Source organism: Pseudochaenichthys georgianus, chromosome 5 (assembly GCF_902827115.2).
Source record: "Pseudochaenichthys georgianus chromosome 5, fPseGeo1.2, whole genome shotgun sequence".
Lineage (NCBI taxonomy): Eukaryota > Metazoa > Chordata > Actinopteri > Perciformes > Channichthyidae > Pseudochaenichthys > Pseudochaenichthys georgianus.
The window spans coordinates 14,474,224-14,497,637 of NC_047507.1; the positions used below are offsets into that span (position 1 = coordinate 14,474,224).

At 39.3% G+C, this 23,414-nt stretch overlaps 4 protein-coding genes across 4 annotated transcripts in view; 1 reads left to right on the top strand and 3 right to left on the bottom strand.

The window, feature by feature from the left end:
• Positions 1-2,685, top strand: part of mapkapk2a (MAPK activated protein kinase 2a) — a 35,713-nt gene extending 33,028 nt beyond the window's left edge. The window contains exons 8-10 of the mRNA XM_034082568.2: positions 239-324; positions 450-530; positions 874-2,685. Coding sequence (XP_033938459.1) covers positions 239-324; positions 450-530; positions 874-1,023 — 317 coding nt within the window. The 3' untranslated portion in view covers positions 1,024-2,685. The remainder of the gene's footprint in view (positions 1-238; positions 325-449; positions 531-873) is intronic.
• A 58-nt stretch (positions 2,686-2,743) lies between these two features.
• LOC117447349 (nanos homolog 3-like) lies at positions 2,744-3,672 on the bottom strand. The gene has a single exon (XM_034084056.2). The coding sequence runs from the start codon at positions 3,512-3,514 to the stop codon at positions 2,900-2,902; it is 615 nt and encodes a 204-aa protein (XP_033939947.1). The 5' UTR covers positions 3,515-3,672; the 3' UTR covers positions 2,744-2,899.
• Positions 3,673-9,255: 5,583 nt separating this feature from the next.
• On the bottom strand, positions 9,256-11,343 carry il10 (interleukin 10). Its single transcript, XM_034083525.2, is given in 6 exon segments — positions 9,256-9,580; positions 9,582-9,647; positions 9,758-9,820; positions 10,550-10,714; positions 10,882-10,941; positions 11,066-11,343. Coding segments are annotated over 6 exon segments (552 nt in total). The 5' UTR covers positions 11,231-11,343; the 3' UTR covers positions 9,256-9,547.
• A 6,674-nt stretch (positions 11,344-18,017) lies between these two features.
• il19l (interleukin 19 like) lies at positions 18,018-21,655 on the bottom strand. Its single transcript, XM_034082153.1, has 6 exons — positions 21,567-21,655; positions 19,511-19,690; positions 19,244-19,306; positions 18,958-19,110; positions 18,804-18,866; positions 18,018-18,110 (listed from the first exon to the last, which is right to left on the bottom strand). The coding sequence occupies exons 2-6, from the start codon at positions 19,667-19,669 to the stop codon at positions 18,018-18,020; spliced, it is 531 nt and encodes a 176-aa protein (XP_033938044.1). The 5' UTR covers positions 19,670-19,690; positions 21,567-21,655.
• Between the last annotated feature and the right edge of the window lie 1,759 nt (positions 21,656-23,414).

Here is a 23,414-nt window from a genome sequence, read left to right on the forward strand (position 1 = left end):
TAGAATCTCCCACACTTTCACACATCCCACATAAGAAAAAGAGATACTATGACCCCAACCTGAAGAGTATATCATGTTTATTTGTCATGTATAGAGATATTATGTCTCTCTACCTGTTTGTTGATCTGTCACCTTGTAATTGTATGCACTGTTTTACTGAAGTTCACTAGAACAGTTACTTAATCCTTGGATATGAATTTTCTTTTTGAATGATGTCAAACAATGATTGTGTTTGCAGCTAAACAGCTGATTAGGACCCTCCTCAAGACTGAGCCAACGCAAAGGATGACCATCACAGAGTTCATGAATCACCCGTGGATCAATGTAAGCAAATACTTGTGTTGTGCATTTTTCAGCTCACATTCCTGCCATTATTAAACTCGAACGCTCCGGCAGGCATCCATCCAGTGAAGTAAAATGGTGGTGTGTTTCTGTGTGTCTTCCTAAAGCAGTCGATGGAAGTTCCCCAGACCCCACTTCACACCAGCCGGGTGCTAAAGGAGGAGAAGGACGCTTGGGAGGATGTCAAGGTAAGATGTTTGTCATTGAATCAGCATTGCTTCTTGTATTGTAGCTACGTAATTCTTGGTGTTGATATATATCAGAAAATACCTTTTTTAATAAACATTTCAAATATCAATGTATTACTAATGTATGTTCTGTTTGTTAGTGTTAGTCTTGACAGGATGCAGCTGGTGGTGGTTTATCCTTAGCACTTCCCCTTTTCCCTAATTGAAATGTGTATCATCATTCATGTCATGATTCTGCAGCTAGCTTAAAAAAAGTGAAGTGTTATGATGTGTATACAAAAACCACAGTCTCTAGTTGTCCAAAGCAAGAGGTCTGATGAGCTTCTTTCCATCCATTCTTCAGGAGGAAATGACCAGTGCCTTGGCAACAATGAGGGTTGACTACGAGCAAATCAAGATCAAGACCATTGAGGACTCGAAAAACCCACTGCTAACGAAACGGAGGAATAAAGCCAGTAACCCCATGCAGGACCCCCAGTCTGCTGCCCACTGAAAAATGCACGCATGCATGCACATACAGACACAGGTTGTAAAAAGGAAGCAATAATTTGTCGACATGTGAGTCGCGTTGCATGGATTTTCTCAGTGTTTTATTTTTTCATGGCAAATTCTAATGTTTTGTAGGAGTGTTTGTTTTTATTACTCTACCATTTTAACAAACCCACCACTCTGCTCTGGCAGAGAGGATGTTTATCTGTGTTTTGACACCAGTAAAGAGATTATGAAATATAGAAAAGGAGAGGGAATCGGTGAGTTCTCTCGCCTCTCCTTTCCCAAATATCAGGTTGTGTACTCGGAGGGGCTTGAATGTTGGGATATGACATGAAGCCTTAGCATTAGCAGTAGTTCTCTTTTACCCAGCAGCCCTCGTTCAGCTCTTGCCCCAAACCTGTGAATGTTAAATCCAATGGCTAAATCCCAAAAAGAAAAGCAAGGGAAGGTTTCTTTTACATCGTAAATGCAACGTTGGCAGATGTATTTTGAACTGACTAGTGGAATGTAAGGACTCTGTCCCTGACAGTTAAGATTAGCTTGAAATAGTCACTTATTTCTGGGACTTGAAGTGGGAGTGTCCGTCAGGTTCAGTTTGTCTTTGTGAATGTCATGAGGCCTATGCACTCACAACGGTCGTGTGCCATTCTGACAGCACCTCACTCGTGGCCCCGCTCTCCTACCTTAATCTACGCTTGTTTTTCAGGTACATAGTTTCTAAGGCACAGAAGGACGCAACGTTTAGGACAGAAACCGGCCCGACTTTTCTGCCACATGTAGCTCATAGGAGAGTAGGAGCAAACCGATACTGTATTTTTTCATGGATTTTATGAACATATTAGCATAGGCCTTACTATCTAAAGCAGCAAATTACTTTTAACCCCTACCTACCATTTGGTTCAGGCTTTTACCAATGTTATGCTTCCCAATTTATAACATTGCAGATGATATATCAGGTTAATATTATGCAGATATGTCGGTCAGCTTGAAGTACTGCTTGGACCTTTTCCTTAGTGTGGATTTCTGTTAGCAGAAGTGTTGGAGAGAGAAACAATAAGGAGCGTTTGTGTGTGTTTATGTAAGTAGTAGCGATTCTTCTAGGGAATAATACATGGTTCAGACTGGGAAAGCTGGGAAAGCTCTTTAAGAAATCACTTTTTACTTTTGCCAACTTTCAGGAGGCTCAATGACGAAGTCTAGTCAAACTTCCCTGGGAGATTGAAAGGAAGTAGAACGTACTTAGGAGCTGCTTCTCGTCCCAGGGCAGAATCTCTAACAATACCACCAGCAAGCTGTCATCACACTCAAGTGTGATGGTTGGTTTCTCTTCAATGTTCTTGTTAACGCAACAGGAAGCTTCCAGCTCACTTTGGGATCATGGGAAATGATTGTGTTAATGTTGTCAGTTTAGTCCACTTCACTTTGTTAAATCACATCCACATTACCTGTCACATCGCACATACAAATCTCTCACTGTAAAAATGTTCATTGAATGTTTGTGACACTGTTTTGTTTTTCTTTTCATCCCAAACACCTATTTTGTAGTGGAAGCACAGAAATGTTTGTCGTTTTTTTTTTTTCTTGTCATCAAGTCTGTCCGGCTCCACTTGCTATACTTTTGTCTGCTTCAGCTTTGGATTAAAAAAACACATAAAACACAAAACTGCAGCGTCATCTCATTTTATTGCATTTGGAATGCTTTGTCTGTATGAAAAATGTATTCTTAAGGACATTCTTAAAAAGGAAAACAATCGAATCCTCGAAAGCACATTGTACTGTAGTACGTAAAACATTTGGAAAATGAACTCATAAAAACCCATGGTGACATGAGTTCAAGTTACATACAGAGTTAGCCTTTATTTTATGACATGAAGTGTCTAAGTGTACTTCGTGTACACGCAGTCGTACGCTCTGTCCACCATCGGGCAGAAGCGCTTGGTGTGGGCTTTGGCCCCCGTGGCTCCGCACAGGGGACACACGTACTGCCGCAGGTAGGGACACAGAACATCTCCGACCTGGTTCTTCAGCCAGTGGGATTTGCACACCAACTTGGACTCGCCGTTGTGCACGCAAAAACTGCAAGACATGCGCGCAGGTGACAATGGTGAAGTCTGGGTTTTCAAATGAGATACAGGTGGTGGACGAGACGCAGAGCCAAACGGCGAGAAGTCTGCCCCAATTGCACGATGGGAGCCTGTGGAGTACCACAACCCATCAGGTGGTGGACGAGACGCAGAGCCTAACAGCGAGAAGTCTGCCCCAATGTCGCCACGTTGTGCCGGGTGCGGAGCTTCGGTGGCCGGCAAGTAGGACCCAGCTGCCGTGTGCAGGATTATCTCTCTGACAGTGTCCACCAGTCTTATGTAGTCATTCCAGCGCTGGAAACTGTCGCTGCCAGACTCCAAGTGGCCCATTCTAGCGTTTTTTCGGAAAAAACTTCGGGTCTTGTGTGGCACAGCGCTCACAGAGGGACGAAATTGCGTACACAACATGTGGTTATCAGAGACGTACCCCCCTCTCGTGCCACTGCCAGGAGCCAATCAGTGGAGCTCATGGACAGCCTAAGTGACACAAACTGAACAGTGGTGGATCATGGGCCAGGTCATGGGTGCGGGAAGGGGGTGCGGAGCTCCCATGTCTGAATTATTATTTGACGGTTATTGCTGCTCCCGCTGTGCATAATCTGTGTAATATGTAGCCAATAAATTCCACATTGTTGGTAAAATAATATTTTGAACTACCCCGAATGTTTTTTCTGTAGCACTGGACAATTCTACCTCAATAATATAATACATTAACCGTGCTTTACGTGAACCTCATCATGACACTAGAGAGGACTACAGGACTGTAATTTCCCGTGTTCAGTGAATGCAACAGCAGAGGCCACCAGACCAATCAGAGTTGCATGGAAATAAAAGTGTGTGTGTGCGTGTGGCGCATTGTGTGTGCGTGTGAGAGAGTGACTGGTGCCAGCAACAGGGACCTTGTTGTTAGCATCTGGTTAGCAAGCTGCACTAACGGACAAACGGAGCTGTTTGTTCCACAACAAGCTGGAGGAGAGCTCTCCTCTCAGACTGAGAGGCTCAGGTGAGCTAAAGGACTCTCTGAGTGTTTAGATAGTTAACTTTAGTCTAAGTTATCTCAGTGGGTCTCAAACGGTTTGGTCACAAATTATTCAAAAGATTATTTCCGCGGCAGTGCGGCACACTTTCATATGATCATTATAGTTATAAAAAAAATGAGAGAATAAAGGAAAAACAGTTATGAAATACTATATAACAAGAATACAGTTTGAAAGGGGAGTGATTTGTAAAATATCCATAAAGAAAAAGAACATCTGCTTACAGTTGTGTTTTCATCTGGGTGTTGAGAGATGTATCCATAGATCTCTTAATGTTGCTCTCAAAGTGCACCAGATTTATGCTTTTAACTTCAATATTTAAAAAAAAAATCTTCCCGGGGGAGCATCCCCCTGGACCCCCCTAGAGGAGGTGAGGTCCGCTCCCCACTCGTAAAAAATAGCACTCTACCCCTGCCTATATGCCGTGAGCTGATGATCGAGCCTTCATTGTAACAGTCGCGGGTGTACTGTGTGTTTGCGTGTGGGGAGTGCTTTTGTGCGGGCTCTATAGTGCCCGTAATAGTGTTCACTGGAGTCCAGCACCTCAGCACCCCCACTCAAAATACCTTCCCGCGCCTCTGGGCCAGGTCATGTGATTTTGTGTTCCCATAACAACATGTCCAATATTTCTATGTGCCAGGCTAACACATGTGACGGAACTAGCTATATTTCAAAAGCTTGTTTTGCGTTACTAAAGGTAAGATTCAAGCCATTTAAGAATTATAATGTCTACATATGTCCACTATTACATTTAACTTGACATTTCTTGATCAAATTCATATAAAACAAATAAGATCTCGGACACTAGGGCGGGAGTTTTTGTCAGAGATGTGGTCTATTTAGTCTAAATAATGTTATGCATAATTTTTCCCGAAAGTAGAAATGGGTCCGGGTTCTTATGGGTTAAAAAAGTGTCTTCAAAAAGCAGAAACACCTCTAGTATAATTTTAAGATGTTTTGTTATATTGGTCTCCTTAATTGTATTCTTCCAAGAAGTCATAATCTCAACAACTTGTTTTATAATAAATGTTTGATTCTCTATGCAAACACCTGCTCGAGATAGCCAACTTGTCTACTTGTAACATGTGTCTTGCCTGTCCTGAGTTATTGGTACAGTTGGTAAATTATTGAATTAATTGTAATTAATGAATCTACCAAATTTAAATATTTTCTGCATCTTTGACCTTTGTCTCAACAATAAGATACATTTTCTTCTCAATCACATCTCCGGCTATGACTCGGGTTGACGGGTAGTCTTGGGATTTGTGGCCTTGACACGGAGTGCACAAACTCAACTCGTGACAGACTTGTATCACATTTGCTAGCATGAGTGACTCCGGGAATATACACATTTGCGTAGCAAAACAGTCTGGTGGCATTGAGTCAACCCAGACATTTGCCAACACTGGGGTGTTTAGAGCAGCTTCTGTCTATTGCAGGGTTATTTCTCCTCAGGTGCAAGACAGCAGGCGGCATGCCACTTCCAGCTTTGACTGTGACGAAACCTACAGTCATCTCTCGTGCTCTCAGGTAAATGAGAAAGGGGGTAGAGGGGCTTCAGGGGAGTTCCTCATGATCGTAGGCCTCTGGAGGTTTTACCCTTTTAACCCACCTGCTACAAACTTCAGGACACGTACCCATCCTGGAACATGGAGGGAGGACATTTTATATAACTTAGTCAGTCTTTATAGTGTGTATTTAAAATAAATACTATACAGTGTATTGGTACATCTCAGGAAGATAAAAATGACATACTGTGTGTACTTTCTCAAGTAATCGGTAAACAGTTCAACTCCTTAACAGGATTTCTATCAAGGAAAATCGTATACAATTTTACTTTATTCAAAAATAAGAATATATTATCATAGGTTGGAAACAAAAATGTGCCTATATGTAATTACTGTGTACATCTTTTTAAAGTTGTGGGGAATAGGATGGGTGGAGATTTCTCTGCCGAGGTGATGAGCACTTCTTTGAAGTGGCATGCTGATTCTCACACATAAACACATCCTCTCAGACAAGACGGAGTAGGTTGCCCTGCCCCAGACAACAAGTAGCAAAAGTGAGATGTCACTTACCTCTCAGCAAGAAATCTAGAGGTCAAAGTGGAGCTTTGAAAGATTTTCAGATATGATCAAATAAGAAAGCAGTTTCATCAGTTTTACATGTTCAACAGCCGTTTTCACATGTGCTGGGAATCAGATTGTTTTACTGTCAAGAGAAGCTCTGTGGTTACTGAGGTTGCTTTGATTTATTCCAGTAGTCTTTTGCTGATACTTTTAAAAACCCGTTTTAGGAGAAAAATGCAATGTTTTATAAGAAAAGTTTCATTGAGAAGTTAGGCTTACAGTAGTGGCATAGAGGCTTTCCACTGGCACCTATGTCATATCTGCCAATTTGAAAATGTAACCTATAATGGTCCTTCCTTTTTCAGTTAAAAAAACAGGAAAGACGAAAAGGAAGAGCAGTCATGAAGTTCATATTGGTGTGCAGGAAATGAAACATCTTGCACCATTACCAATCATCAGGGCATGATCGACACAATGCACTCATTTTCTATTATTATAGATTAATTTCAAACATTAATAGACTTGAGTCGGAATAGAAACAGTGTGTCACTTTGCTCTTAAGCATGCGTCAGCAGAATATTATGCTATCTTTAAAGTCCCTGTTTTTGGAAATAACATCTTGACTCATTCGTTGTGATCACAAAAATCACCTAAACACTGATTTTAAATAATGAATCAGAATGGATGTCTTTGATAATATTCACAACTGTATCACTGCTTTTCTTTTCATAAGATCTCGCTTTTCTTTCACCTTTTTCTCAAATACACTTCTCTAAATGTGGCCACAACTGTTGAAAATAAACAACAGTTTGATGTCATCCCCTGTAGTAAACGAGAGGCATTCTGTATCATGGTTACACGTTTTAAGATTCTGTATCATGGTTACACGTTTTAAGATTCTGTATCATGGTTACACGTTTTAAGATAAATGTCAACATCATCATACTAAGGGACTGTATGCAAATGATTGGAGGGAATCAGAGTAGAGAGTTGAACTGCCACTATGCACTTGGACAGGCTCTATGATTTCTGTACTAACATCTTTCAAACATCTGATTTGAGGAGGTTGTTACCAGCAGAGCTTTGCTTTGGTTTGTCTGGTTCCAAATAAATCCTGACCCTTTGACAGTCACAGTCAACGGGTAAAATTGGAGGTCAAGTGTATGTGGGCTGGTGTGTGAATGCGGCAAACTAGCGATTGTGTCTTTATTTTGTTTACCCCAAGTATGTTATTTTGAGATATTAAGTATTGAAAGGTATTGAGTCGAGGGAGGCTACAAAGACAATATTATGAATAGAAGGAAGAGCTTTGCTTTTTTTAAAACATTAATTGTCACGGTCCAAACTGTGTTCCTGTTTGTTCCCCTGTGTGTGGAGAGGGTGTGGTTTCCCAGGCAGCAGCCTGATTGCTCTCACCTGGCTGTCCGACTCAGCTGTCCCTCATCATCTAATCAGGACACAGCTTATCTACTCCAGTCTCCCAGCAACTCACCGCCAGATTGTTTTCTACATCAGTGGTAGTACATCCTCCTGGCTGCCCATTGAGTTATCCTGTCTGCGTGTAATTCAGTACCTTTTGTAACTAGTTTCTCTTGTGTTTCTACTGCAATCCCTCGGCCATCGTCCACCAGAGCTTCCAGCCAACCTGCCTGCTTCTTCCTGCATCATACCTGCCTGCCTTGTAATCAGTCCAGCCTCTCACTGCCTACCTCCACTCCGGACCTCCATATCACCAAACCTGCCTGAGTCTCCGAAGCAATAAACTATTTAAACATCTTCAGTCATTGCCTGCGCCTGGGTCCTGTTTAAAACATAATCCTAACATTAATAGGCCTACGAAGATTTTGTTCCTACTTCCATGTAATTAAAGTCCTTGACAGTGCTTTGCTGAGCATTTAGTTTGTCAAAGTAGGCCTAACAGTAACTGAGTAGACTTTGAACCCTAGACTTTCTTGTTGTGCTGTTATCTTGATGTTTGACGGAAAAGTAGGATGCCATTGTAGATTCATATTTTAGATAATAAAAGTAACAATTTTGTCTTTTATTCATGCACAATCCAAACAGTGATTCAGCTTTTTGTATCAAAACCCTTTAATTGTTTCTCACCTTGCCTTGAAACCGTTGCACTCTGTTAAGACACATCCAGTCATATCATACCTGATCTTAACCAGCACATTAAAAGCCTTAAAGAAACGGATATTAACACTGGTAACATTAAAACAGTCATGCCCTATCGGACAGTTGTTATGAATGATAGCTTTGCATTAAGTACTGCAATTGATAGACTGATACTATTTAGATCATCCCACGTTGACTAAGCCACTGGCTGATAAAATGTCTTAGAGTAGTTTCAGTTTAGAGGCCTGAGTCAAGTCAGGAGTCTTGTGATTTTGAGATTAGAATATCACGTACATACATTAAAATGTTATTAAGGCTGGTTTTATTTATTGCTCACAGAAAACATGTTATCGCTCAGGCTGAATGCGCTGTGGTACAGCAGATGAAACCCTAAAAATACCCCCTCTGGCCTCTGGCTCTGTCCCAGTGAAGAAGCTGACATATATAAAAGCTAAACACTGTTAATGCAGGGCTGCTCTTTTTAACCCTGTGTTACTTCTGTTTTAGACTGTGTGTGTGTGTGTGTGTGTGTGTGTGTGTGTGTGTGTGTGTGTGTGTGTGTGTGTGTGTGTGTGTGTGTGTGTGTGTGTGTGTGTGTGAGAGAGATTGCTTTTGCATGCATGCTTGTGTGTGTGAGTGTACACCGGTGCATATACCATGAGGGTGAGGCTTGAGAGTAAGGCCGGCTAGTTACAGTTACGGTAAGTAAAGACACAGCAGGGCTGCTGCTGGTAAGTGACGTATATGGGTCACGTTTGAGGTTAGTGCATCAGCCTGTTGAGTTTACATATTTTAGTGGTTCCCCACATATAGACGGCAGAACAGCAGGATGTGATGTTTTCAGTGCTCTACTATTTACCCAGTCCTCATAAATGGCACATTAGCAGCTGAATTATCTTTTAAAGAAAGAATCAAAAGAGTAATACATTGTCAACAAGTCATTTATTCTACTGCAATGCAAAACAATCTCAGTTATAATAAATACAAAAATAAATATAACAGTTTATAACAGACAGTATTGTTCGTAACTTCATATAATGTATGACGCAATATGGTCTTAAAACAGGAACTTGTCCTCAGGACAAAAGAACAAGTCTAAAAAAAAAACAAGATAATCTGCATCTTTGTAAATACAATATTACATTCAATAAATGGGCAAGCGTCAATGGCTGTCAATTTCACAGTAAGTTTAGGGTCAGCAGTTCTTCAAACAGTGGCTACTCCGTTTCTGTGCCGTTTAGAAGCCAGATAGGTCTCAATGTAGTTGAACAGTAGATCCAGCTCCCCCATGGCTTTATAAGGACCTTTACTATTCATCTGCAAACAAACACATGGCTCTGTTGGTTAAAATGAAAGGCACACAAACAGGAACTTTGTCTTTTTAAGAAATGTGTTTTCACAATTCAACCTGATAAGTGAACACTCACCTGTGTGTAAGTAGAGTTTAGGTTTTTGATGTCAAACTGTTTCTTGCAGGCAAAGTAATTTCTCTGGAAGAGGAAAAAGAATCGACTTTCATTAGACGCTCATGTCCAGAATACATCCCCCCTCCCTCCAACAGACGCACAGAATATAGCACTTTCGTCAGGATGATGCCTTCAGTTCTCTTCCCTTTTTCAAGAATGTGAGGATGCACAGCTTTGCATGATGCTGCAGTTGAGGAATGACTGACTAATACCATATTATGATCTGTCCTTGCTTGGTCATTCTTCCTCTTTCTTTCATGGTCAGCCATTTGCCGTGTCAAAAAACACTGGGAATATTTCTGGAGCTTTTTGGATTTAGTCCAGACCAGGAAGATGGTTTAGATTGTTTGGCTGTAGACATGGACTACATCTTTAACTAGTTGAGTGACACGTGTATTCCGGAATACATTACAGCTTGGTTGTTTTTGTGATGGAAACAGAAACGTGGACAGGCACTTTAAGAGCAACAATGGCCATAATGGCCCACGTGTACGTATGTAACTCTTGAGTAGCCACAGTGCAATAATTGAAATGCATTTTTCCATTTTATAAAATGATTTAAAGTTAGAGTTATAATGTTAGGTCTTCATACTTAAACTAAAACCTATAAATGTTTCTTACTAAGCATTTGAAACAGTCGTCTCCGCATGGCGAACTACATACTTTAACTAGGATCAAAGGCGTCCCTAGCCCGCACTCGGTGCATATAACACCTTGTCATGGAGGAGGAATAACTGCGAGTCAGGTACTCACACATGTGATGATATCTCTCTTGAGCTGGTCGAAGATGAGCTGGATGGACTCAATGGGAGCTTTTAAGTCCTTGATGTCATCGGTCACTCCCGCCATTGCCGTTGGCAGCACCGTGCTCAGGTAAAAGTCCAGGATGCTGTTCATGGCGTGGCAGGCAAATGGGCTCTGTAGGAGGGAGGAAAAGCCCTCGTTAAATTATGCCGCTTAACTCTTTACTGGCGTGCACGTGTCTTGCCTTGAAATGGTAGGCTCTGGTTTATTTTATGATAGCTTTTCATTGAGAAGCAGCGGCTCTTTACCATATTAAATGCTGAGTTAATGCTGAAACTTACTTTGAAAGAGTCCTCCACGCTCTGGTCTAGCAGCGCTGTGTCCAAGTCATCGTTTGCTTCCTGTAAACAGAACAAGGTGCGTTCAGTGACAGAGGAGAGAGAGAGAGTGCTGCATCACCTGCAGACCGTCAGCACTACATGCTGGTCTCACTAATGTCAGAGTAAATGTTGAGCTGCTACTCACATAGAAGTCTCTGATCTGGGAGTAGTCCTCTCTGAGCTTCTTTAGCCGGACTGGAAATCCCTCCACGAACTGACAGCACTGGTTGTTACACATGGGACTGCAGCAGACAGTGCTGAGGAGGGACCAGAGGAGCAGGAGGGACAGCAGGACAGACTGAGGAGCCATGGTGAGGATCAGGCTGCTGGAGCTTCTGGAGGCAGAGATGATGGAGTGAAGATGCTGCTGGATCAAGCTTCCTCACTTATGTGAGGCAAAATCTTTTGAAGAGCTCTGAAGAGAATGGTGCACATATTTGGGCTCATCTCTTGTTTGAATTTATAGCCAAAATAGGAGGGGAGGAGACTGACTGGAAGAGAAATGGTTAAACGTGCATGAAGGGAAATTTTCTTAGAATCCTTCTCAGTCTCACATATAGGCAACTCCTCCATATGAGATAATTGATACAAGGAACAAATCTGACAAAGCATTTTGAGAATTTTGATATCACATATTTTTGCTTTCCTTATTCATTTTATATTTTTAAATATTATTTTAATTTACACAACTGTATTATATTATATTTATTCAATTTACTCCAATTAGTTTCATCATCAGTGAGTATATACAGTATATATACATATATCAATATAGATACTTAGCTGCTAGCAAATCTGGTCAAAATGGCATCAGATTATCAGACTATTTCATGTATTCACAATAACGTATCCCCCCACAAATGGAAATGATATTAGGTTGTGGCTTAAGTTGATGACGCGGTGGATTCCCTCTGTTCGTCAGATGAGCTTTATATGATCGACACGAGTGAGGTCATGTGACGTCACTCATTGTAGTTTTTTGCCTGAAGTCATTAAGTAATTATTTCCCTGAGGTGAGGTTTACATATGTAAATATAACTATAGAATATAAACTAAATAGAGAAGTCGTTTTGGGACACTTAGAGGTGTTTCCCTTTACTTTAGTACTTTTTCTGTTGTACGGAATTCCCATTTATCCATAACTAACCTTCCGCTGTCTGTCCACTTTACACTTTATCTGACTCCATCTCTGTTGGGCAACATTGGCATTTTGCAAAGCAATGAGACACAATTATCGATGATTTGTCACTGTTCAAGTTAAAGTAATTTACCGGGTAATGTTGTTCTTTGAATAGAGTTAAGAATTGGTCATAAAGATCACACTGTGCTTCATCACATTTGATCATTCTGTTCTTTTAGTTGAAACGTCTCAAACCATTATACGAGTTAAAGTCCCTGAAAGGCCTAAATAAAATAACTTGTGAATGAAAAACAGTAAAATTGTCTTGTCATCATAAAACCAGAATTCAACCTCATCCTCCTATGGTTCTGTACAACATCACTCCTCCGCCATCTTTGCCAAAATCATGTTTCTTTGTGCGGCTGCTGGATATGCGATATCGAGAATTGTTATCATTTCATTTAATTTCAAACCTTTATTTATACAGATAAATCCCATTGAGATCATTGATCTCTTTTTCAAGGGAGACCTGCTCAAGTAGTTCCACATGAAACATAAAAACATAAATAGAACAACAAAAGGACATCATACAGCATCATTTACATAATTATCCACATAAACAGGTACCAATATCTTCCGATTGAGTAGCATCCAACCAAGCTTTAAAAACATTTAGTGGCACCAGATTGTTCAATTTCCATTTAATTTGCAGACTATTCCAAGACAGAGGAGCTGCGCATCTAAAAGCTGTGTTCCCTAAGACAGTCCTAGCAGTTGGCACATTTAATAAAACCACAGCATGCGATCTCAGGCAGTAGCCACTTACAATTTTCCGTAAGATCAGGGAGCAGATATAAGATGGAAGTTTCCCTAACATGGCTTTGTATATAAAAATGTACCAGTGACTGAGCCTCCGTACAGTTAGTGAAAACAAACCAGCCCTTGCAGGTACAGTGATGGGTTAATGCTTTACAGTTTGTCACAAATCTTAGTGCACTGTGATACGCAGCATCTAACTTGACCAGGTAATGGGCAGGTGCATTCATATAGACCAGATCCCCATAGTCCAGCACAGGTAAAAAGGTCACAGTGACGAACCTTTTCCTGGCCTCAAGCGAGAAACAGGACTTGTTTCTGAAAAAGAACCCTAGCCTAACCCTCAGTTTTTTAAGCAGGTTATCGACATGAAGTTTAAAAGAGAGACAATCATCAAGCCAGATACCAAGGTATTTGTAACAGGTAACCACTTCAAGTTTTATTCCTTGCGTAGTTACAATATCTAAAACAGGCTATGGTGTCTTTTTAGCTTTAGAAAAGAGCATTACCTTGGTTTTATCCACATTTAAAAGAAGCTTTAGTTCAGAGAGCTGAGTCTGAATAATGTTAAAAACAGCCTGTAATTTAACACCAGCCTCTTTAATGGAGGGACCTGCACAGTCCATCACAGTATCATCCACATAAAAATGTAAAGTAGCTTCATCCACATTTTCACCTAAACTGTTGATGTAGATGGAGAATAAAAGTGGACCTAAAACAGAACCTTGGGGAACACCATTTGCAATGTTCAACCACTCAGAAGACAGCCCATCAAAATGAACACATTGGGACATTTCAGAGAGGTAGTTTACAAACCACCCTACTGCATGGCTGGACATGCCTATACTGGTTAGCCTCTGCTTTAAAATGTGATGATCGACGGTGTCAAACGCTTTTGAAAGGTCAATAAATAGAGCTGCACAACTCTGCTTATTATCTAAAATACTCGCCACATCATTCACCACTTTCATTGTGGCAGTGATGGTGCTGTGTTGCTTTCTGAAGCCTGACTGATGTTTAGACAGGATGTCATTTGTACATAAAAACACCTTTACCTGTTCACTCACTAAGCGTTTAAGAACCGTAGCCAGAAATGACAACTTAGAGATTGGCCTATAGTTATTTAATAAGGTGGCCTCCCCTCCTTTTAGCAAAGGCAGGACATACGCTGACTTCCACAATTTTGGAATTGTGTTAGTGCTGAGGGAGAGGTTAAAAAGAGTAGTGAGAGGTGGAGCAATAAAATCTGCAGCTATCTTTAAAAAGAAAGGTTCTACGTTGTCAGCCGGTTTCTTAGGATCTAACTTGGTTAAAGCTTCACGAACAACATCAACAGTAAAAGGGATAAAACTAAAAGGGTTTTCCAACACACGTTTTTCAGAGTCACATACTGTAGTGTTCACAGAAGCAGAGTTAGTGACAGAATCAAATAGAGAACCGCAGGACACAAAATGCTCATTAAAGCAATTGAGCTTAGTAGCCCTGTCCGATATAGTGCCAGATGCTGTGGTAATGCACGGAGGTAGCTCATTACGGATATCGCAGGTGGATAGCGATTTAATGGCTTTCCAAAATGTTCCAGGATTATTCAGATTCTTTGTGGTTACTGACAGATAGTACTTTGATTTAGCACTTTTGATTTGCGATGTGAAGCTATTTCTTAGCTGTCTAAAACACAGCCATTCTACCTCTGAGCCTGATTGCCTAGCCTTTGCCCAGGCCTTGTTTCTCTCATGAAGGAGACTGGACAGTTCAGCAGAAAACCAAGGATTGTCTCGTCCCTTTACTCTAAATTTACGCAGGGGTGCATGTCTATCAATGATCTCCATAAAACCAACATAAAAATAAGACCATGCGGTTTCTACATCAGCACACAGATCGATTTGACCCCAATCAAAATCAAACAGATCATGCACAAAACCCTGCCCCACAAAATGTTATCAAACAGTATAGGTTATCTTTAAACATCCATGATCGTTTCAGGTGCACACATTTCTTCCATCGCTTAGAATATACTGACAAATCACCGAACACTCATTCTAGATTTAGAGGGAGGGTTTGATAATAAAGTCACAATGAAAAACAATTAATTTGATTATTAAAGACAAAAAGTGACATATTGACCTTAAAAATACACTTGGAAAAATGTATATTATTTTATAGGTTTTAGATTTAAAGAAGAACAAGGTCAGGAAACAATTGTACAATTCGTTTTCAGATAACTCCATTAATTGCAAAATCCAAATAACACCCGAAAAAAACAATTGCGAAAATATGCAGAAAATGTGGTTATTGTACTTGCAAATATAATTGCAGAGGCACAACAGAAAAATGCTAGCTTGTGTATCGCTAGATTTATTTAAATTACACGATATTCTGTAAATTGCTCAAAATCCAGAGAAACTGCTGATAAAACCGACATCACGCCCAAACATTTTTCACAGAATTAGGGAGTCATGAAAGTGCAAATATTTCATGTTTATTTGTGCTGCAATGTGTCGAGTATTACCAATCATTGCCCGCAATGGGAGTAAATAAATAATAAACTGAAAGATGGATGAGTGGGTTTTACTGAATGGTGCAACAGCTTTACAAAGAATAAGAATAGATTATGAAATGTAAGTAGGTGTGTGTTTAATTTTAATGTATGCTTTTCTAATGAGGCAATTATGCTGAAATTAATTGTACAATTTTAGGTAATCCTTAACAAAATGTATTGATCCACTGGAGGCTTCATGTCAGCCAGTACATGATCAGTGTACACTCAAACCAGATATAAGAGTCAGCGATATTTGTTGCACTGCTGATTCTGATCAGTGGGGCAATAGCTGAATCATTCAAACCTTATCTTACATATTTCACTCTTCCGATTGCTGAGTAACAGTCACAGGAACATCGTCTGGTGTGGTGACGATCTTCTCATGGCCCCTTACCTACTAATCGTAGTTTCTGATGTTGTCACTAACCGGTGATCTGAATCTGCAGTCAGCGATTACTGTTGCACATTACCTGAAACGTGCTGATATCATATCCAGTCAATTCAGCCCCTGATGGAACATGCATCACAGTGGAACACCAGACTACATTGATTTGAAATAAATACATTTTGAAGAATCGTAGCCATTTGCATGACCCTCTTAGCTTTGAGTCTTTGAGTCTTTGCACAATACATGAGCTTTACGATGTAGCATAGTTTTGTTTTCGTCACGTTTCTTTTATTTTACTGTGCATATTGGCTGCCTGCATAGTGTACTTTTATATGTGCATTTAGAGGAAATCTATCAGTTTTTACAAAATAGATTCACCACATACTCTTTCACTTTCACTCTGGTCGACTCTGTATGTCTGCGTCTGTTTGTGTGTGTGTGTAGCATTCAACCCTCAGAAGTCTGTTTCTGTTTTTGTCAAGCAATGATTGTAATGCAAACATAAATAATAGTAGTAGTGTGCTAAAGGGTTTACAGTTATACAATAAGGCTACACAAATAAAATGACACTATGATACATGTGTCAACGTCACAGACTCCAATCCAACTGAGCACAAATTCACATTTCTAACTGGGTGTTGTATGACAGTTAATATGTGGGTGGGCCGGGTGCCAATTATGAGGATTGTGTGCAATGGGAAGGAAACTTGGAGATTCATCTATGTTTCTTGTGAGTGACCCCTCATGGATTTCCTATGAATTCTTTAGTCCTTTTGACTTCCTTATTGAATCACCCTCAGGGTCAATGTGAGCTTCGATGTGAGCTGCCCTGTTGCGTATCATTTCAATAGAGCTGAGCATGCAACATTAGGTGGATGTGTTGCTGTAACCTGAAACTGAAGTTGCTCTATCCTGCTGAGCAAGCCTCTTTCTGGGAGGAGACGAAACTTCGGAATTCCCACAGTACCCATTATTCAGTTTGACTTGGATATTCTCTGTACATCAGATTTAATCGACTGGCTGCAGTGTGATGCTTCCAAAAGTACGACACCCAATTTTCCATACTGTAATTGTGCACAGTAGGGTGGAAATGCGTAAGCACGTGCATACATGGCTATTTGCATATGTACTTGAAATGGTGTTAACCGCACTTATGTAAGCACTGCTCATTGTGACAGCTCACATTTTCCCATGGTGTTCAATCATGTAAGTGCTGAATTAGTGAAAGTAAAAAAATAACACTGTTTCCTAATGCGATTTGAGTGATGATTCACAGTTTCATTGATTTTTGGTTGGATGTGAAGCAAGATAGTGGCTATGAAGAGGTCAGAAAGGGATATATAATCATTGAGTTGAATCACCGTGCTTCTGCTGCTGATGCTGCAGCAGCGTTGCATCAACTCACCTGTAAAGGATAAAGTAATGTTCACTCTTACCACTAGAGGGAAGTAATGCAGAGCTGTCATTGTGATTCGCTCTTTGTCGATCTACTGGAGGTATTTAAAGGTCCCCTATTATACTATTTTTCATCAATATATTATAGTTCTCAGTTATACACAAAACATGTATCTGAAGTGTTTGGCTCGAAATACTTCAGAAGTTTAAAAAAGTGCTCTTTTTTGTTGACTCACTAGCACCCTCTGCAGTCCACTTTAATGCTGTTAATGTTCGATTTATCTATCCCTCCATCCCTCTATCCATCTTTTTTCTATCTATCTATCTATCTATCAATCAATCAATCAATCAATCAATCAATCAATCAATCAATCAATCAATCAATCAATCTATCAATCAAACAATCTATCTATCCATATAGTAATGCAGAGCAGACATCTTGTCTTTGTCTTGAAAGAAAACGTAACTCAGTAGATAAGGTTATATTTTTTTATTGAAGTCTTAATAAAACCAATGTTTAAATGAAAAAATAGCACATTATTTCTTAATCATGCATAATAACCTTGCAGCACAGTAGAAGCACACATACAATACCTTAACAGCTCTATATACAAAATACATTTAAATTCATATACATTAATGTTCATGTTACATTCATGTAAAATATAAATATTGTATAAAAAAACGGTCCACATCTCAGTGGCTGACATAGACTTTAAGTTAATTCAAGTACAACATAGAGAAATGTACAATGGCGAAAAAAGTGCATTTTGGTGTTAGTGTGGGGATTCATCAGCTCTCTGCGACGTCAGTGTGGATTTTGCTGAGCTTCTGTCTGATTATGCTCGTGTTTTCAGGACGAGTCCCTCCATCCACTCCAGCACAGTGTCCAGTTCTCCCACAGCCTTCTTCGCCGCCTGGCTTATTTCCAGCTGTTCAATGGAAAGAGAGAAAGGGGAGAGAGAACCGTGGATTTAGTGATAAGTATTAATGTATAGAATTTTACATTTTGTTTGTATGGAGTTGGGTCTTTCAGCCCATTGAGTTAGGCATATCATATTTTGTATTAACTCATTTACTAACAAATAACTGCTAACAGATCACTTATATACTAATAAAGGACTGGCTTATCTAAAGCCAGTTGAGTAGCACTTGAAATACTTGGCTCTATGAAACCTGATGTTCTTATATGATTCTGTTTTCTTCAAGGTTGTGTCTTCCTGGTCGAATGTACTTATTGTAAGTCGCTTTGGATAACAGCGTCAGCTAAATGCAATGTAATGTAATTTAATTAATTAATCTTCAGTGATCATCTTAGCAAAATGAACCTTTCTTATTTTTCCACGCACGCACACCTATTGCTCTATACCATGACATGCTTCAAGGAAAATGCATATTAAGGTGGATACTGCTGTATATGTTAAAAAGAGTTTCTAATAAATCCTCGATATTGTATTTTTTTTTTTCAAAAATGAAAGATCTTGCCATAACATTTTAAACCTCTTGAGCTTAACTAAAAGTGATATCATATTGAGACCCAATCACAGCCTTTAGGTCTAACCTCTGCAGTCCACTGTTCAAATATTATAGTAATAGTGTCTTAATATTTTCAGTATACTACATACCTTGATAAACTCAGCATGCACAGTGTCAATTTTTCTCTGCGTGTCCTCGACACATTGGCAGTGCTGCAAAAACCAAAGCATCATTGTTATTCATTAAATTAATTCAATCCTTTTATTGTATTTCATCATTGAAGTTGTTGAAAAGCTAACGTACACATGCATGTATCTCTCTCCTGATGCTGACAAAGGAGTTGGCCAGAGCGCTGGTGTGGCGCTGCTGCTGGGGCTGAGAAGAGGCGTAGTTACTGAACACTCTCTCCACGTAGAAACGCAGCACGAGACGCAGCAAACAGCACTTCTGACCGTCCTGATAGAGACACAAAAAGGTCAGATCACAGCAGCTGTTAATACTCATATACTGTCTCTAAAGCCTTTATCAGTCTGTGGCTCAGGGCAGAGAAATACTTAGGATAGAAAGAACTGCATGGTTAAAGGCCCACCTGAACTTGTTTCATCAACGATTTGTTCAGAAGTCTTACTCCGATCTCACTGTCTCCTTCTATCTGTAATGCAAATATCACAAAGAATAAGAGACAATCTCTCTCCACTTAAAGGTGTCATCAAAAATCATTTCTGATATGGTTTTGGTGAGGTAAAGTGAAAGCCTCTCTGCATTTAAAGCTGCATATATCAGCTGCATCTGTTCATTTATATTATTCATTTTGAGCTAGTGGTTTTAAGAGTGTGTGTGTGTGAATTAAACTCACCGCATTAGATCGGATGTCAGTGTAATGGGTTCGCAGCTCGGTTGTGTGAACACTGACAGAGCAGCTGTTCAGGTTGAGGGTCCGGCTCTCCACAGGTTCACTCAGACAGCTGAGCAGGAGGAGCAGGCAGAGAGAGCGGGCGAGCAGCATCTTCATCATTTTGATTGTCTGGAGGGGGAGCTAACAGAGACATTTTGTTCGTTAAAATCACCTCCGGATAAATTACTGGTGGGGATCATGTATAATTGATTATTCCGTTCAAAATGTTTACATCAGTAAAGTAATCAGCAAACAAATTAATCACAACTTCCGGTAACACTTTATATTAAGGTAAACAAATTAACCATCAACTAGTTATTAATCAACATGCATATTAGCAGTATATTGGCTCTTTATTAGTTATTATAAAACACTTATTAATGCCTTATATCGTACAGTAATGAAATGTAAAATGGCATTTAACTGTCGAGGTATTTTGCTGGTGAGAGATTTGAATTGCTTTACCGTGAAGCTAGTAAGCCTACTATTTGATTTGTTTTAGATAAGCACAACATGTTTCATATGCAGACCTTATTTTCCTGTTCCATGTTAAAATAAACCATTTTCAGTGGTACCGCTGAGAAAGAGTACTTTTTTTGGTCATGGAAAATTAGGTAAAGGTCATGGAGAAGTCATGACCTTTGAGCGTCATTGATAAAGCGCTATAATAAATATAAGGATTATTATTATTATTATGGAAAAGTCATTGCAAATCATTGGTGAAAAAGTGTATGAACCCTGGAGTATGTATGTGTACATTTGTGAGAAAATCCTGAGCACAAGCACGGAATATTACTGCCAAAAGTCACGTGAGTCACGTGACTTTTTGCAGTAATATTCCGCCGTGGTTGTGCTCAGGATTTTCTCACAAATGTAATATTCCGTGACTTGAGAAGAAAAAGTGTTGTACTTGTAAAAAAAAGTGTTGCACTTGTAAAACCTATGCTGAATTTGTCTCTGAAACATGATTTATTAGAAAAATGTGTTTGTTTGATAGATACGTTTTTTTATTTGCAAAACTAAATGCATTAGTTTGTAGAGGTGTTTTGTATTTGCAAACCACACTGTGTTTGTTAGTGAATCACAAGGCATTTGTAAAACTTGTTTAGTTTGTTTGTGGAGTTATGGCAGGAAATTAGCTCCATACATATTGGTTATGAACAAGACTTCACTGAGGGAACATATTCTTAGATAGAAATACCTAATTAGAGTCAAACTACTAGCTTATTGGTTATGAACAAGACTTCACTTTAAAATAGGGAACATGTTTTTAGATATAAATACCTAATTTTGAGTTATTTAGACACAATTAACACTTATAGTTTCATGCCTTGTTACATAAGAATAGATCATATTGGTTAAGTGTTATTATGGGAGAATAACTATTCTTGTGGTACTACTGCCTTATTAGGCCCATATTGAGCAGAGGATATTAAGACCAAAACTCATGTTCAACAACTTCCTTACTTGCAATAAATAAGCACTAATTAGAGGGTTATTGAGGAAAAACTCTCAACTAATGGTTTATTACTTGTAGAATATGTTCATGTAGAATAAGGTATTAATAAGTGTTTTATAATGACTAATAAAGAGCCAATATACTGCTAATATGCAACTAGTTGATGGGTAATTTGTGTACCTTAATATAAAGTGTTACCCAACTTCCTTAAGCCCAAGGTGATGGATAATTCTTGTTTTGTGTTTTGTCTGATGCTGATTTTACAGTTAAAAAAGATATAACAAATATAAAAACGCCACAAATCCACACATTTAAGAAGAAACCAATTGTCATTTTTGTTGTATGATAGCAAATAAATGATACCAATATTTTCTAATATTTCAGCAAAGCAGTATGCTTTAGTAAAGCATTCATGTAACTATTCAGTGTACATTAAATACATGTGAAATACACCTTAAAGTTACATGGTATTAGCATACAATCTCTCATCCTTTCATCCTGTGGTGTTCAGGTACCCTCGGCCAACACCATCACCAGCACCCTGTGTTTCAGACTCACCTGTGTGTGTGTTTCTCAGAGGAAGAGTCCTGGGAGTGAGGTGCCTCTGTGACTCCATCCTGTCTCCTCTTATAGTGCAGTGAGGGGGATTTTTTAGCAGGTACAGCACAGGTTGAACACACAAACAGACACATTGGTTTACAGGATGAGGAAGTATGTTGCAATTAAAGGAACTGATTTCCCCTCCCTGATGTGTGATCATTGTAGAGGAACACATCAGTGATAAAATAATTGAATGAGCCATTCAGAATTTCCGAGTGTCGTCATTACTCTGCAGCTTTTAATTATTCGGCTGTATAAAAGTACACACAGCATCATTTGGGTAAATCTTAAAATCTTTTAAAATGTGTTCATCTTTTAATTAAGGGGGCAAGATGGGTGGAATTTGCACCAAACTGCTTTTTTGACCTCATATACCTCTGACTGATCACCATGTCTGCTCTCAAATGTAGATACATGTTCCGCTACTGAACGTTTAACCTCCTTCAGTGCGGTGTCTTCTACTTGTTTTCCTCGAGGAGCACACGCCTGTCAGACAAGTCCTGATCAGAAACACCTACCGGACCTGCTTACCTGCTTATCTGAGGCCTGTTCAATTTCCTTGCATTGGAAAGAATCATGTGCAGGGAACTCCAATTCAAGACAGGACTAACCACTGTTCATGGAAAATATATTAATATAATAGCAAAAGGAAGTGAAAAAATTCCAGGTGACAGGTGCATGTTAGAGCAATGATGAAATGTTAAAAATAGCTACCTGCTCTTCCCCGCTCAGGAATGCTTAGTGCTTTTTTCTAACCGCTAGAGGTTGACACAAAGCTTTTTTAAACTCTTCTAATTATCCAGGTCCCAAGTGTCAGCACTGCTTTAACAGCTGTTGAGTACATCACCTAGTGGTTTAAGATATTTCTGTGATACACTTTTACTACCTCAAAACAAAGTGTTACATTTCTTTCAGATTGAGTCACAGTGGCTCTTCACAGTCCAAATGTATTGCTGTTATAAAAAAGCAACAGAAACATGTTTGAACTAAGCTCTGAACTAAGTAACAACAACTCCTCCAGTACAGTAGAGTACAGTAATCCTTTTACCACCCCTTATTGGATGATGACCCCAACGTTGGGAACAATTTTGTTTAGCTTATAATGTCATCTAACTAAGTTGTAATATGCTTTTCAATATATTTTATTGATTCATTTGTTAATTATGTAGGTGTCCTGCACCATTTGGCCATTAACCCAAATGGGAATAAAACATTGGGCATCTATAGCAATTAGGGTTTCCACATGAGCAATTTTAAATACAAAAGGAACATTATGTATGCCATAATTATGTAGTCTCTGTATTTACCGGCTTTATTCCAGGTTTGACGACCACTGCTTTTACCTTAACCATACAATTAAGAAGAACATACTCATTTTGTATCACTAACTTTCCAAAGATACTGTGGCATAGGTTATGTTGGTTTCTTCTGATGGAGAGATGTCAGTGGACCACATTGGTGGAAGATGTATTGTACAATACTTTAGTCGAAGTAGCAATACTTACGTATTTAAATCTTCTGTTACAAGATAAAGTCCTGCATACTACTTTGACATTCTACAGTAAAAATACATAATTAATAGCAACACAATATAATTAAAGAACCAAAAGGAAAGTACTCTAAGCAGAATGGCCCTCTACAGATTAATATCACTGTTCTAAGTATTGATGTCCTAATATACATCATTGATAATGTTGGAGCTTTATTACTTTTGTACTGCTAGTTAACTTAATGTTAATGTTCCTCCACTAGTATACAGGATGGGAAGATGATCTTTATCCCTAAAAAGCAGACACGATCAATTGA